General features: G+C 35.8%; 1 protein-coding gene across 4 annotated transcripts in view; it reads right to left on the reverse strand.

Moving 5' to 3' along the window:
- Positions 1–16,473, reverse strand: part of TRAPPC11 (trafficking protein particle complex 11) — a 38,362-nt gene that overhangs the window by 17,896 nt on the left and 3,993 nt on the right. For all 4 annotated transcript variants that reach the window (XM_039330803.1, XM_039330801.1, XM_039330802.1 and 1 more), the window contains exons 5-18: positions 15,902–16,016; positions 12,579–12,678; positions 11,851–11,924; positions 11,060–11,156; positions 10,607–10,740; positions 9,721–9,868; positions 8,458–8,551; positions 6,832–6,911; positions 6,678–6,756; positions 6,543–6,597; positions 5,094–5,239; positions 3,741–3,802; positions 3,510–3,642; positions 2,036–2,166 (exon numbers count right to left, since the gene is read on the reverse strand). In XM_039330803.1, coding sequence (XP_039186737.1) covers positions 2,036–2,166; positions 3,510–3,642; positions 3,741–3,802; positions 5,094–5,239; positions 6,543–6,597; positions 6,678–6,756; positions 6,832–6,911; positions 8,458–8,551; positions 9,721–9,868; positions 10,607–10,740; positions 11,060–11,156; positions 11,851–11,924; positions 12,579–12,678; positions 15,902–16,016 — 1,448 coding nt within the window. The remainder of the gene's footprint in view (positions 1–2,035; positions 2,167–3,509; positions 3,643–3,740; positions 3,803–5,093; positions 5,240–6,542; positions 6,598–6,677; positions 6,757–6,831; positions 6,912–8,457; positions 8,552–9,720; positions 9,869–10,606; positions 10,741–11,059; positions 11,157–11,850; positions 11,925–12,578; positions 12,679–15,901; positions 16,017–16,473) is intronic.

A 16,473-nucleotide genomic window follows, 5' to 3' on the forward strand; every position in this document is an offset into this window, starting at 1 on the left:
CCTGCCTGCCGCGGCCGCCCGGGAGCGTCCGGGCCTGCCTGCCACCGCTCCTTGCCGGCTATGCCTCAGCTGGCGCAGGGGGTGGCACCACCACGCCTGCCTGCCACCGCCCCTTGCCGGCTATGCCTCAGCTGGTGCAGGGGGGTGGCACCACCTCGACTTACGACTGGGGTCGCGGCTATAAAAAGGTTGAGAACCACTGGTCTAGCCTCTTGTTAAAAACCTCCAGTGACAGGAGCGCCCACGTTTTCTGAAGGCAACCTGTTCCACTGGTTAACTGTCCTCACTGTTCGGAACTTTCTCCTTAATTCCAGGTTGCTTTTCCCTTTGATCAGTTTCCAACCACTGTTTCTTGTCCTGCCCTCTGGTGCTTTGTACATGTATATACATAGACATGTATATATGCAACACAATACTACATTTCAAATAGATTAAGCATTTTACTTTTGTCCAATCTACTTAGCTTCAAATATATTTGAGACAAACTATTCTCATTATGACTGTGCTAGATGGCAACATACGGAGTTTTGGCATCATATATTTGAAATTAAGATTGTGTAGGACAGACTGAATAAAAGGTGCACTTTGTCCACTTTACCAGTTATTATTATATATATAATAAAGTAAAAAATTCTAAATATGTGGAGTATAAAAATAGAAAACTACAAGACTGTTAAAAATAGTGAGAAGAAAACACTGATTAAAAAGCAGATTAATCACAACGAGAAATAATAATCCTAGCTATCTGCTAGACTTTCAGATGAATATGTGGACTCTTTGGTCTTCCTTCTTTAGTAAGAACAAGCAAAATATATAGAAAGTTTGAGAACAAGCCAGAAAGCCTTGTGTTTTATTTCAATAACATTTGTCAGTCATCAAATAAGAAAATGATGAAAGAATAAAGGAAGGAAGGAAGAAAAACTTTGAGGAGTATTACAATTTACATAAAGTGAAGGACTTTGCTCAAATTGTTTTGAAAGGAATTTATTGCCATAAGGAATTCCAGACTGATTAATCACGTTCAAAATATTCTTCCTACTTAATCATACCTTTTCTGTGGCTGCCCTGTTCCTTGAAATGACCCTCTCCCAATATAAGCCAGGATCCAATTCTCCTCGCCTTTAAGAACACCATTAAGACCTGGCTGTTCCGAAAGATTTTAGGGAACAGTTGAGTGGGAGTCCCCTTCTGATTGTTTGGTTATGTGCTTGACTGCTATTTTATATGTGGTATTTATATATTCTATTTATTGTTATGCAAAGTTTTTCTTTTATTTATGTTTTTATGCTGAATGCCACCCAAAATCACACTTGTTGTGTTGGGTGGCCTTAGAAGTCAAATAAATAAATAAATAAATAGATAAATAAATAAATAAATAATGATAAAGTTGGAAGGGACCTTGGAGGTCCTCTAGTCCAACCCCCTGCTCAGGCAGGAAACCCTATACAAGAAAGTCTGCTCTGCTTGATCTGAGAATTTTGAAGAATGCTGAGGAAATTTTTGATTTTAATTTTTTTCTTTAAAAATTTTTATTGTCAAAATAGTTCCAATCTGTTAAACAGAAAAATAAATTATTGGAGATTTGTCTCAATTGAAACTGACTGGATTATGTAAACTGGAAACATACATAGTGATGGGACACCTATCTTCTCAAAATTACTATTGGCTTAAAACCTGGTGATTGGAAAGAAAGGAGCCAGAACTTGCTCTTCACTTTTTACAGATGTCTAAACCAAATTTTAGATATGGATATTGGGCTTGGACAATATAGCAAACTATTTACTTATTAAATTTATAGAAATGTACATCTAACAAAACAAGTGACTCTGGGCAGCGTATAATAAACTGTATAAAGCCTCTGAGTTGCTCCTATTGTATAACGCAAAGGATCATTCCTATTAGACTTTATGGACTAATATATCATGATTTGAATGAGTTTATTTTATAATACTAAAATAGCCAGTGTAATATGATAACTGCTCCCATCCCATTAAGGACATATGAATCATAAAAGCAGTATTTTTTAAAAAATTACCTGATTACTGAAATTGACACACAACTTAGAAAACTGGAGAGGATGCAGGCAGTCAGCTTTCAAATATACATCAAACTGAATTGGTACATCAACATGAAAACTTGGAGCAAGAAATTTAGCTTTACACTGCACTACATTTTGAAACAAAACAAAATCAGAGGACATAGCATGTTACCAAAAACAATGGAATATTTTATATTTAACAATTTGGGCTAATTTTCTATCTTGTACAGGTAATTCTCAACTTACAACCACAATTGAGCCCCAAATTTCTTTTGCTCAGCAAGGCAGTTGTTATATGATTTGCACCCCCTTTTCTGCCACAGTGAATCACTGCAGTTAAGTGAATCATGTGGTCATTAAGCAAATCTGGCTTCCCCCATCAAGTTTGCTTGTTGGAAGTCACCTGGAAAGGTTGCAAATGATGATCACATGATCCTGGGACAGTGTAATTGTCATAAATACATGCCAGTTGCCAATTGCCCGAATTTTGATCACATGATCAGGGGGGCTACTGCAAAGGATTTAAGTGTGAAAACTGGTCACAAGTCTGTTTTGTTGTAAGTCGAAGACTACCTATATTGGATGAAGCTTGACAGAACTTTAAAGTTCAGACATAAGCAGAAAGAGGTGCTTTTGAACGTAGCAGGTCCTCTGCTGAAAGTACTTTCTAGATATAAGCCATTTTTTCTCATACTAAGCACTGTTACTGCAACTATCTATTTCCATTCCCTTATCTATATTTGTGTATGCAGATGTGCACATGCACAACTAGTCTTGCTGTCCAGAATACAGATTAAAGAATAGTCTATTTCAAAGGTACAGAAGATTTTAATTTGAACATATTGCTGCATAAAAGGATCACTAATGTGCAAGAATTTTACATACAATGGTAAGATTGCCCACACTGTAATTTAGCAGGAAATTAAAAGCAAATATGAAAATTTGGGTATTGTTTTGTTTCTAAATCAATGACCTCTATCAAAAGAATTGATAATAAATACATATGCTTTGGAAGAGAAATCTTTACAGGGCAGCCTAGGATGCAGTTTAAAAAACTATTAGAGGTGCCTGAGAGGGCCTTTGGCAGGTGACTGGCTACCAGTACACCTAGTGTATTGTAGCAGAAATTATATTTTATTTGGATAATAAGTTCTGCATCACATTTCATGTTTTTAAAATATAAACTACTTGGAATTGTTTTTGTCGTATATAAAAATACAGTAAATCAACAATAAGAAATATTTGACTTTTAAAAAATGTTTACAGCATTCCTCAACAATATATTAGTGCATTTCAGGTATTTTTTAAAAATTATACTACTCTTCGAGTTCTCATTTTGTATCTAATATGGACTTCATTTCATAAGCAAAGGAAATATAGAAGTATTTATGTATTTCTGTTTTTCCTTCCATCCTTATACCATTGGTTAACATAGGTGGTATTTTTTGTTGTAAAAAGTTTTAATACATACCAAAAGGAACAAAATCTTGTACTTCTATTGTAAAGATGTTGTTGCCTCCCAGGGATACTCTATCAGCCCACAATTTCTGTGCAGTTTTTACAGAAGTACAATCACAGTCAGATTCAGGATCTGGATTCTCATTCTAAATTCAAAACAAGATTATTTAAACTGACCAAATCTATGCACAGAGTTACTAAACTCTGCAGATTATTTCACAGAAATTTGTTTCTTTCTACTGACCATAAGAACTTTGATCAGATTCTTTTCTATTCGAGATTTCTGATCTTCTTTCAAAGTAGATGCTTCAATAAAACACACATTAAAATGAATAAATAGCATAAGTCTTCTAAATGTTTGGAAGAGGAATTATATCCAATATGTTATCTATATATTCTAAAAAACTGAGCAACAATTAGGTGAAGAAATCACAACATCATATAGTAGGTAAAAATACAAGCAGTAACCATATTTGGGTGAAGTCAGAAGCCATAATTAATCATTAGATGAAAATGTTATAATGTAATTTGAGCTCACAAGTTTGCTGCTCTCTTCCTTGAATACAGGCATGAAAATAAAATCAAAAGCTTCCACTTTATTAGCTGAATCTCATCCAAATCATAAATTCTATTTAAATTTTAGTATGGTTGACATAAAACAAAATTCTATAATATTACTTTTCAATCACCTCATTTCCACTAGCCCTAATTAAGAAGATCAGTTTTTATGAATAATGATAATTAATCTAAGAAGATTAATAAAATAACAGAGTTGGAAGGGACCTTGGAGGTCATCTAGTCCAACCCCCTGCTCAGGCAGGAAACCCTATACCATTTCAGACAAATGGTTGTCCAATCTCTTCTTAAAAACCTCCAGTGTTGGGGCACCCATAACTTTTGAAGGCAAGTCGTTCCACTAATTAATTGTTCTTACTGTCAGGAAATTTCTCCTTAGTTCTAGGTTGCTTCTTTCCTTGATTAGTTTCTATCCGTTGCTTCTTGTCCTGCCTTCAGTACTTTCGAGAATAAAACCTTCCAAATTCTCCCAATCATGCAAGAGAGGGAGACGTGGATCTTGGCACTTTGTTATGTTTATTTTCTGAATATTAAACTATGATATAGTGTAACATCAAACCCCAACTCTTATAAGAGATCTTTAAGCCTGCTATATTTATATCCACATCAGCATTCCATCAAAAGTAAACTGGACACCTGCTCTATATCTGAACATTTTTAAGCATTTTAAGTTTAGCATATTTTCTTTCAAATCTCTTGGACAGCATTCAAAGAATAAATGGTGTCCCTTGTGGGAAAACGTAAAGCACAAAACGGCTTGATTTTTATTACAGAGGACACCTTTATGCCTGAACAAACAAAAATTCACAATAAATTTACCGGGAGCTCAAGGAATAAAAACATAAAGAGAAAGCATGCCTTATTGATTCTTATTCACATTTTTCTGGGCTCATCCATCCTTTTACCATAAAATAATATCTTCTCGCATAATTGTTCACACACAATTCCAAATGCCTGTCAACTTGCCCATACTTGCTGTTAAAAACTCTCAGATTGAAACAGATTAAAATGCCTTGCTTACCTCTGCCCAGAAGCTCTAATGAGTATGTAATATAATCTTTTATTTGGGCCATTAGATAGGAACATTTAAGAGCAGTGGACAGTATAGAAGTCAGGAGAGTCCACCAGCCTTCACTACGGTAATCACACAAAACATAGTCAAGGAGCCTAGAAGACAGAATATTTAATTAACTTAATATATGTAATACTTTCTGTAAAGTGGAGAGCTAGTCTGAATTAGTAGTTAAGGCACCAGGCTTATGAGTTCTAGTTCCACTTTAGGCAGAAAACTATGAGTTCTAGTTCCGCTTTAGGCACAAAAGCTGGGGACCTTGGCCAGTTATTGGCTCTCAATCCATGATGTCACTTCACTATTAGACTACTGCAACTTTAAAGTTGCTTCAGAATTGCAGTTAATTCAACATTTTGCTTCAATCCCTGCATCAGTTACCAAGGAATTTCAGGATCAATTTCAAAGTGATGGCTTTAAATTAAAAAGCCCTACGTCAGGGGTCCCCAACTCCTGGTCCGTGGACCAGTACTGGGCCGCGGCATGCCAGCAACGGGTCCACACAAACAAGCAAAGCCCCATCTGCAGGATGTAGGCAGCACACAAAACCATGTCCCCTCCTGTCAATGGAAAAACCTCTCTTCACGTAACCAGTCCCTGGTGCCCAAAAGTTGGGGACCTCAGCCTGATGTGGTTCAGGTCTGTGTCAATCTCTTTCAACTAGAATTGGCCCAATCTGTGAGTTCATTCTTCATTCTTTCATGTGATATTAAAAAATAATCCTTCACAATGGTGGACTCACCATTATGAACATTTTTGTGGCCTGAACTTATTTTCAATAGAAAAGGCTCTTGTACTGGCAAGCCTATGAATGCTAGGGGTTATTATCAGGCTACCTTCAAAGTTTTTTTTTTAAATGGTATTTTCTCTAAGCTAATTGTTTTTATTATATTTGATTTTATGGACTGTGGGAAGTGAGAGAATTTTTGAGGTTTATATTATTTTGTTGTAAATTATTTGGAATCTTTCTATTCCAAATAATTTTCAACAAAACAATGCAAAGTTCAAATGTTCTCCTGCAATCTGTGGCAGTGTACATATTTGTATATAAAAAAATATCTTTCTGATGACCTGATGGTGATCAGGGTTTGCTTAACATATACATTTAGCAAATACTTTTATGAGTTGGCCAACAATCTGGTGCTGTTAGGATTAGGGTAGGTATAGCCATGAATCGTGAAAAGGGAAAGCTGAAAAACAGTTATCATATAACTGTTCCTACTTTAGAAAAAAACAAATATTGAGGATCAAGGCTACATTATATATACCACAAGCTTGTATTTTTTAAAAATAATTTGGATCATATATTTTCACCACATTGATGAGACAGAAAAGTCTAATTCTCATAGTTTCTAGATATATTAAGATATTCAAAACTATGCCATATAAAGTCACACTTACTTCAAAGCTTTGGTGTAATCTTTAGCATAATAATATTCTTCACCCATCTGAACCACTGAAAAGAAAATGAGATTATTCCCAGTACTTTAACTCATTTAAACATCTTTTAAACATGTGTTTGAAAATGAAACTTACTCAAGTGACTTTTCATTCTCGGACACTTGTATCTCTTGAACTGCGTAACTGCGTTACTCAACAAGGTGATTATTAGCTCCTAATAAATAAAAAATTATGGCAGTTATATTTGGACATACAAAAACTAGAAACTATAAATGGAAATCTAACTTACAGAATGGAGAACTTTCTTCTCTTTCAGTTGCAGTGCCAAGATTCCCACTTTCTCCTTTTCAGGATCATTAAGATCAAAACCTGCGTAAGACAATGAAAAATCCATTTTAATGAGTTTTGCTCCAAGAAGAGTACTTTATTATTACAACTGTAAGATTGGTGCTTAGTTCCAAGCTAGGAATACATAGATTCCAAACATTTCCGTAACTTAGGAGAAAGAATGTATGGAATTCTATTATATTCTTAGTTCTTTTGATAAGACTGGTCTGAAAGAATCCCTGATCTGCAGTATATTCAAAGAGCTCCGGCAAGAAAACAATATTAAAAAACCTCACCCCAAAACCTCTTGTTTCTTAGCAACAGATAATTTACTGAGCCATTTCTAATGAGCAATGTTCATTTGACTGATGCTATTTTGCAGATTGCAAATAGGAATCTTGTGTCACATATTTGCCATATGGCATTTATCTCATTTTTTTTTCATCTTTACATTCTCTTATGAGTAACATTTAAGACCAGATGTTGAAACAGTAATCTCTCCAAATATCTGCATATGCAATGAAGTATACAAATAGTGTTTCCATGGACTCTCTGATTCATTTCAATATGCAGATTAATTTTATTCACTAACAGCAGTGTAAGGAGTATTAATAATGCAAGGTGGGTAGGGCAATATATGAATGGAGCCAAAATTTTGCAATATTTCTTGGATTTTGGCAAAAAATATATTTTAGCTGTTATGCCTAGTTTAGGGCCTACACATTTCCCAGATGTTGCAAAACCATGATAGCAATTTTCAGGCATCTCAATCAGAGAGGGACCAGAAGCAGTCATCAATGGCTTCGGGGAAACTGTTTTTATAAAGTGTCTACTGGAAAAAATCAGGTAAGTCAGAGGTCCCCAACCTTTCTCGGTTGGCGGACCAGAAAGAAAGAGAGGGGGAAGCATTTTATGCACACATGTGCAATTGGGGCCACAAGCATGCGTGCGACACAAATGGAGTGGCGCTAGAATCCACATGACACTTGCTAGCTCTGCCTTGTTTTGTTTCGTAGGTGCTAGCGCTGCCCTGTTTTCACTGCATGGCACCGTTTTCACTGTGCGGGCACTAGCGCCGTCCCATTTTTACTGCACGACGCCCCGCTTAGGCCACGTGGCCCCATTTTCACTGTGCAGCACCCCATTTAGCCCTCATGGTGCCACATTTTCACCATGCAGCTACGGCGCTAGTGCAAGTGGGTGTGAGTGTGCGCACACACATGCGTGCACTGGCCAGCCTGTCCCGCAGCCCAGTGGCCAAGAGGCCGTGGCCCGGTAGTAGCCCATGGCCCACAGGTTGGGGACCCCTGAGCTAAGTCATATTCTGCTGTTGTAGTAAGTTGTTAAATATTTAGGAATTACATATTAAGGTATTCCTGATATATTTATCATGCATGCTAGATTTTATGCCCTGCCCTACAAAACCAATTAATTCATTCAAAAGAACATAAACAAGTCCTGAGCTAAACAAGGAAGCAGATTTCTGTTGCCATCTCTGATCAGTTTATAAGAGCTACACATTTCTCTTCAGACTAAGATAAATGTTTATTAAGTTATTTTTTTAATTAAGAAATAAAAATATATTTACTTAGTATTCCCTGCCTCCATGGTCTTTGTCCATAGAAGTCAAGCATTCCAGTTGGTGTTTCTAATGGATCCGGATTAGGATATATCACAGAAGACTGTAAATTCAGCAAATTTTTTCTTTATACTTGATTTTTTAATGTATGATCAAAGCAATAATGAAATCACAAATCAAGGAAGAAGAACCCTTAAAATGAGATCATAGAAGAGCAAGCCTGTACCAACACAGTATCTCATACAGCAGTGGTTCTCAACCTTTTTAATGCCGCGACCCCCAACCGGTCGTAAGTCGAGGACTACTCAACTGGTCGTAAGTCGAGGACTACTCAACTGGTGCAGCACCGTTTGCAGAATGGGACTTTTGGCGGGCTCAGCAGGGCAGAGACAGCCTGGACAATTCCTATTGGCTTTTGAAAGCCAATAGAATTAGACTCTATTCAAGAGAGTCTATTCTATTGGCTTTCAAAAGCCAATAGAATAAAAGGGAGTAGCACAGCTAAGGAAAAGGGGAAAAAAAATGGCGGACTGCGTTGTTTGGCAACCCCTGTGAAATGGTCGTTCGACCCCAAATGGGGTCCCGACCCACAGGTTGAGACCCACTGTCATATGGAGAGCAAAAATATCAATTGAATCTTACGATAAACTAAATCCAAGTATACTCTTCAGATAACAAAATATCAATAATATTGATAATAAATATTTGAGCATAGGAGCCATAATTGACAAGAAAAAAAGTATATGTTTTGCCTAGGAATCTGAACAGCTATACTAAATTCCTTTTTCTTAGAAAACTTTCAGTGAAATACATATAACTGTATAGTCATTCTATCATTTAATGCAGAATGGCTTATTAAAATTTGCACACAGGTCTGTAGCTCAAATCTTTCATTTAGTGGATTGGGACATTAAAAACATTAAATTTAGACTATCCAACATTTATTTTGCATTTACTATAAAACTTCAAAATTGCAGGTTCCAGGTTCAAGATTTATACTGATCATGGAAAATGCTTACAACTCAGATAAGACAGATGATTCTTTAGCACACACACACATTAGTTATTAGTGTCAACTTGGGAAGGAGAGTTATTTGATATAAATCTGTAATGTATTCTTTATATGAAATTCATTCCGTTTACTTAATGTATGTCCAGCCTTATTTTAGGACCTTATATAATTGGTGTGATATGCAGACTAAATTTGATATTTAAATAAATAAGCTTCATAGTCATAAACAAAAATGAGCTGTAAAATAATCTGTGCCTCACCTCATGATCCCAGGGAACATTTGCCAGTTGCTTCCGTTCTTGTGCATAATATGCTGCCTGCTGATAATAGAAACCTGGGTTTTGTGTTTGAATAGCTGTCAACCCTAGCTTAATAGCTTCATCAAATAGATCTCCAAAAGCCTGAAATCTGTTAAGAAATCACAACACAGACTTTAAGTATTTTACCAAAAGTTGAGCTGAAAATAAAAGTAGTGACAAGAGGCAATTCATGAACATGTAAGATCCTAAGAATCTAAATTTAAGGAAGCACCCAAAATTTTCCGGCTTTCATAATTATATTAAAAGAACCCAAAACAATGTGTTATGTGTCACAAAATGTAAAAATAAGAAATAAATTGATTTACACATTTCTTTCTATTGCTTTCCTAGGCTCCTTTGCAGGGTTGCACTCAGGACACATCAATTATTCATGATAATTTTAAAAAGGAAACTTATTAGTACTAATAAGTTTTTATCATGATGATTGCTAATTAACAAGGCTCACTAGATGACTTTCTCAGCCAAGTCTGTTTATATTATGCACACACACAAACACACACGCACGTTTGTGTGTGTGTGCATCCCACCTTTATTATGTTTACAAATAACTCAAGGCGCTGAACATACCCAACACACCTTCCTCATCCTAGACCACACTGGCTCTCATCTCACAGACTGTCACTGTGAAAATAAAATTATAGGAGAAACCTCCCCCCCCCCGCATATTTTGAGTTCAGAGAAAAATTAGGATATAAAGTCGACAAACAAGATATTATTTCATTATTTCAAGCTTAATTCTGAGTGAGACAGCCCTCACTTGATATTAATATAGGCAAAAAAGAACATTTTTCAGCTTAAACTACCTAATTAATTAATTAAAACATACTGTTTTGACATCCAGGCAGCATGCTCAAAAGCCAACTCTGCACTTCCTATTTTTTTCTTGCATAGATCTATATGTTTCCTAAACTGTTCAATTGCATCCAGTGGTGTATTATGCTGAAAACACAGGCGACAGATCTAAAAATATGAGAAATTAGAACACTTTATAAAGGTTAGAAACTCAAGTTCAATATAAGGAAACTGTATATTCATGTACCAAAAAGCCATACAACTTTGTTTTTATATGAATCTTTCTATAGCCTTAAATACCTTCATATTTACTGGCATGTGGTCAGCAATACATCACTTACTACATTTCAACCTCAAGGATAAAAATATTCTTGTCATATATATGTTTCTAGATATCATCAACTACAACATTTTAATATATGTATACATTGGTATTATTCTATCTTTAACCTAAAAGTTGTACAAGTAAAAATAATATAGTTTTTACCTTGTAATTTATAAATCCTGCCATAGTCTTGATTTCCAGCATATTTGTTTCATGAGCTCTCAATTCATGTACAAGATTAAAGGCAGTTTTGTAGTTTCTAAACATAAAATATTCATTTGGAATATAAAATTCCGTTAAACCGGCAGTTCCCAACCTTTTCTATACCTCCCCACCCCTAGACGCTTCTGATATATTCTTGCACCCCTTATAAAAGTTTGAAATAACAGCAACAAATTATGCATATACACTATAATTTTTAAACTTCTAAACCCAAGTTTTGCACCCCTTGGAATATCGTCTCGCACCTCCGGTTGGGAACCCCTGCGTTAAACAATCCCAAAGTTTAAATGACAAACATGGTAACCTTAACCCTAACCCTTTCCTTAGTCAATAATTTTTCTAAGAAGCACTTCCTCACATCTTTCAAGTACTCCCACTATTTAATTATTGCCATCGAATTGGTGTCAACTCTTAAGTACATTTTCTCTAGAATGACTCCCACTGCCTTTTGATTTATTTAAGAAATTAACCCAATTGTGTGGCTAAGAGTTGTGCTCATCGTGCTGAAATGAATCAATATTTCTGATATTAGACCATAAGGCAATTACTATATTTGAGTGAAGTTATTTGATGGGAAGAACATGCAGTATGTACTTAACCCTGGAAAACTGCAGCAGGTGATTTAACACCTGCCACATACAAAATCTTTCCACTCTTCTACCACCCATTCCCTGCCTTTGATGAACAGAGACCTCCACTTACTACTTCAATATTTGAATAGAAATACTTACTTTAGAGCATTTAATGTGTCTTGCTTCAACTCACTGAAGAATGCTATTTTGAACTGGTGTCTAACAAACAAAAGCTGCAACATAACCAATGGACAACATTTTAAACTATGTTCATTTTAATTATAAACTTTTTAATGTAGGCAACATTAAATGTGGCTCGATATCTCTTCATTCTTAAATAGTAAGGCTGACAGATTTTCAGTGGGTTTCAATTAATTTTGTTCACTATCGTAAGTTTTATTTTTGCTGCTAGATTGCACTTTGTAATTTGCTTTTATAGGGCTTCTAAAATTTGCATTCTGATATTTTAGGATTATGTTTTATGATCTTTAGGCAATTTTAGTAAAACAGCAGGATATAAATAATTTTCCCAAACTGCTTTTCGTTTCTTCATCTTTTTCTGATCACAAATAGATATACATATGCAAACACACGTCATTCCTTCTTCCACATTTCCATATAATGAAACATTAATTTTCTAATCAAAATAACAGTAAAAGTAGTATTACTTGTTAACAGGAATTAATAAATGACAGTACTGAAATATCACAAGAATGCCTCGGTGAATACAGTTTATTTTAATGGTGGTTTACCTACTGAAATCTGAATAAAGAAAAATATATATAAGCAACTCTTATACGAATATTACCTTTAATAATGTTATATGTTTTTCTTACTTCTAATGCTTCATCAATGCTAGTTTACTTTATCAGTAATCTTAATAATACCTGATGTGTTGTTTTGTTCAAATATTCTTTATGAGATTTTACTCTTCGTATTTCTGTGTAGTAATAGGTCTGAGCATGTTCATAGAAAGCATTTTCTAACCTGCGAAAGAAAATCACAGTTTTTTTAGAAACAAAAACAGAGACATATTTCAGAATATACATAACATTACGGTTAGGGAAAGTCCTAGTCAAACTGATAAATGTTTCTCAGAAAGCATTCAAATTATATTTATATTTTGCATTAAACTCCTATTTAAAGGATTGTAAAAAAATAATCTATATTAACCACTCTTACAGTTACTATTTATTTAATGGCAATAATCTCACCTTTCTCAACTATCACATGCCTTGTTTTGGGAGGATAACTTCTTCTTCCCACTACTTAATCATTCTCATAAATATTTATTTAAAACTTTGTTGAAAAGTTCTCCGAAATCCAAACAGGAAAAGATAAAGAATGGCAAATTACCACAACAAAGTAGCAAAATTATATGCATGATAAGAATTAATTTAGAGAATGCCTATTTTAATCTGACATCCCAAAAGACTATAAAACACATACCTAATGAATTTGTCTATGAGGGTTTTAATTGCTGAGTCACTGAAAACAGGTATTTGAATGGGGGGGGGAGGGGAAGATTACTAAACAACCTTAAAACTTAGTGTACTTGCTAGCGCTGTAGACCAGTCCAAGGAACTTTAACAGATAGGATTGTTAAATAATTTATATAAATAAGTTAAATAATATACAAAAAATATTTTCAAACACTTTATATTTCTGGGGTACCTTGCAAGTACCTACAGGCACCCCAGATCAAAATATTAGTGCCTGCCTCAATTTTATTTTTAATTTAAAAAATTAATAAATGGAAAGCTGACATACTGTAAAGCAGTTGATAGCCTCCAACATCAGCTTATTTTGTAAAAAGGTTTCTGGGCTACACTTTGTTCTTAAAAGGAATTTTGGGAAAATGAAAACAATGGATTGCTGTAGCTCAGTACTTTGCTAAGAAAAAGAAGATAAAAGGAAGCTAGATATAGCAGGGAAGATTCAGAAGAGTACTAGGGATGGCAAACGTGGATGAAATGAAAATTACAGCTAATCCCTGAGTTACGAGCGTTCACTTAACGCTCGTTCAACACTACTGATCTCACATGATCTCATGGTACTTTAGGCCTCTGTTCTCTGCAACAGAGAAACAAACCGAAGTCGGGGGACACTTCAACGTGTCTCAGGAAGCTGGATTGGAGTTCTGGAGGCCTGGAAAAGGCCTCTGCCATCCAGATCTATGGCTGCAGAGTGATTTCACGCCCTTCCCCATGGCCGATCCGGGCTCCGGAGGCCTGGAAAAGACCTCTGCCGCCTGGATCTATGGCCACGGAGTGATTTTGCACCTCCCTGTGGCCTGATCCGGCTCTGGAGGCTTAGAAAAGGCCTCCGGAGCCACGATCAGGCCGTGGGGGAGGGGGCGGCTGCAAAATCGCTCCGTGGCCATGGATCTGGTCTCCAGAGGCTTGGAAAGGGCCTCCGGAGCCAAGATTGGGCCACGGGGAGGGGGGGGAATCACTCTGCAGCCATAGATCCAGGCGGCAGGGAAGGGGAAGCATGAGGTATCTTAGTGGGTCAGGGAGGCCTTGGAGGCCTGTTTCACCACTAGATTCTCCATGGCCTTCCCCACCCTGAGATACCTCATGTTTACTTAACAAGCCGCATGCGTTTTAACAAGCAAAAGAGTGATCTCGCTAAAGAAACAAGATTTACTCTATGAGTTTTCAAGTTACGAGTGGAATGAGCAGGCTCCATTACACTCGTAACTCGAGGACTACCTATATGTGATTTCTGGTATGGTTTATATCAATAATTTTGTGAATCTGCGAAACTTCCTTCAAGGTAGGCATTTTATTCATTTTTTTAATCCAGCTTTTATTACTTTATAAATTAGTCAAGGCAGCAAACGCTTTCCTCCTATTTTCCCCATAATAGTTACTCCATGAGGTGGCCTGGGCAGAGAGAGAGCGACTGGCTCAAAGTCATGCAGCCAGATTTCATTCCTAAAGTGGGACTAGAATTTATCATCTCCTGGCTTCTAGGCAAATAGCTAACCTACTAGACTGGCTCTCACTTAATGGAATTTCACAATCCAAAACCCAGGAACAATATTTTTGTGAGAACACTATCAACATCCTCTCAATATTTCATAAATGCAATGTTTTTTTCTTTTTGTCCCCTGATATATATCATTCTGGATAACCTCTGTTCCCTCCATAAGAAAGCACGACATGCTTTTGGGAGGGGGAAGAGCTTTTATTTATTTCAATATTAGGCTCTCACCACAAGATTTGTGTACTTTTTGAGCTTTGTAAAATATTTGGAGTTTTCTTTAATTTTTCTTTTAATCTTGGATTGAAATATACCAAAACATTGAGAAAATATCCCTTTGACTACCTTCTGCTTCAATGTTCTTTGTTCTTGGATCAAATTTCATAGACTAGAGAATGGCTAAACAATGGCTGAAACCTAAGAAATGATGCTTGAGTGTATGCAGCTTCTAGCTGAAACTCTCCTTAAAAAGCTTGATGAGACAATAAAGATCTTGTAAAATATGCTGGGCATGTAACTTTGCATAAAGGTACACAAAAAGATTTGAATCCAGTTCCAAACCAAAGAGATACTCTCATGCCTGAAGCATTAACTGAGTTAATCCCATCTGTTTCTCTGAAGTTTAAGTCTGTGTATTCCTACAATAGTAGGACTCTTCTTACGAAGATTGAGGGAGACTGGATGGATTTATTACACCGACCTAACTGGAAATCACTTCTATTTGGGAAGACAGAGTTATTGTGGAGACGGAATCTATTATATCTAATTAGACAACAATTGATAAGAGATGGCAATAAGAAATAAACGTAGATATTTGATCCAGAGTGAATTATTTTTAACTTTTGGAAGGATTTGGGATAGATAAGATGTCATGGTAAACTTTCCACGAGTGGATTCAGAAAAAATAAAAATAACAGCAACCCGATGCATCTGCTTTAGCTTTTTCCTTAACAAAATTAAATCATCCCAAAATGGGATGGGGACTTTTTTTCTACTTAATTTTGATGGGATAATCTTGGGGCTCTGAAATTGCTAGTCCCACTTTACGTCAAAAGATAAAATAATTGGGAAAAGTAGAAAGTGATTTTACATTGTGAAAGGCATTGTTATACCAATTACTTTAAAGTAAATCTCACCAGCATGCTTCTAAGGATATCAACACAAGACTTCTGCCTCTAAAGAAGTAATGTGGAAAAACCTATATTTTATATTATCTGCTTACCTTATAATGTAACCTACAAGATGATCAGTGTGTGGCAAAACAAACAACGACTTTCCAGAGAGGTCACAAGCATTACATAAAGCTGCTGCCCTTTCTGAAGCAATAACATCTTCTCCTAGAGCAAACACAAACAGGCACATTCAAAAATGATTTGAATAATCTTAATCCAAATATTCACAAACTTTAATAAACTGTATCTAGGAAACAATGAAACAACTGAAAGAAGCTATATAAGATCAAAAAATGTGAAGAAAACTAGTACACAGAATCACTGAGAATCAACATGATTAAACAATATCATATATATGTATTTTGTCTCAAACAATTGAATATGCCTCTTTAATTGGGCCAATTTAACTAATTTACAAACATATAAATGTTAATAAATAGGATGAAGGGTATCTGACTGCACAAGAGATGACCTTCAGCAGAGAACAGATATCTCTTAACAAATTTCTCTCTATATATATCTCAGAGGGGCAAATTCTACTCAAAGCAAGCAGTCTTATAGATATCCAAGTCCTAAACCATACACCTTGAACTGCACCCAGAAAACAAAAACTGGTAATCAA

The sequence above is a fragment of the Crotalus tigris genome, unplaced genomic scaffold, assembly GCF_016545835.1.
Source record: "Crotalus tigris isolate CLP2741 ecotype Arizona unplaced genomic scaffold, ASM1654583v1 scf7180000024432.2438137, whole genome shotgun sequence".
NCBI lineage: Eukaryota > Metazoa > Chordata > Lepidosauria > Squamata > Viperidae > Crotalus > Crotalus tigris.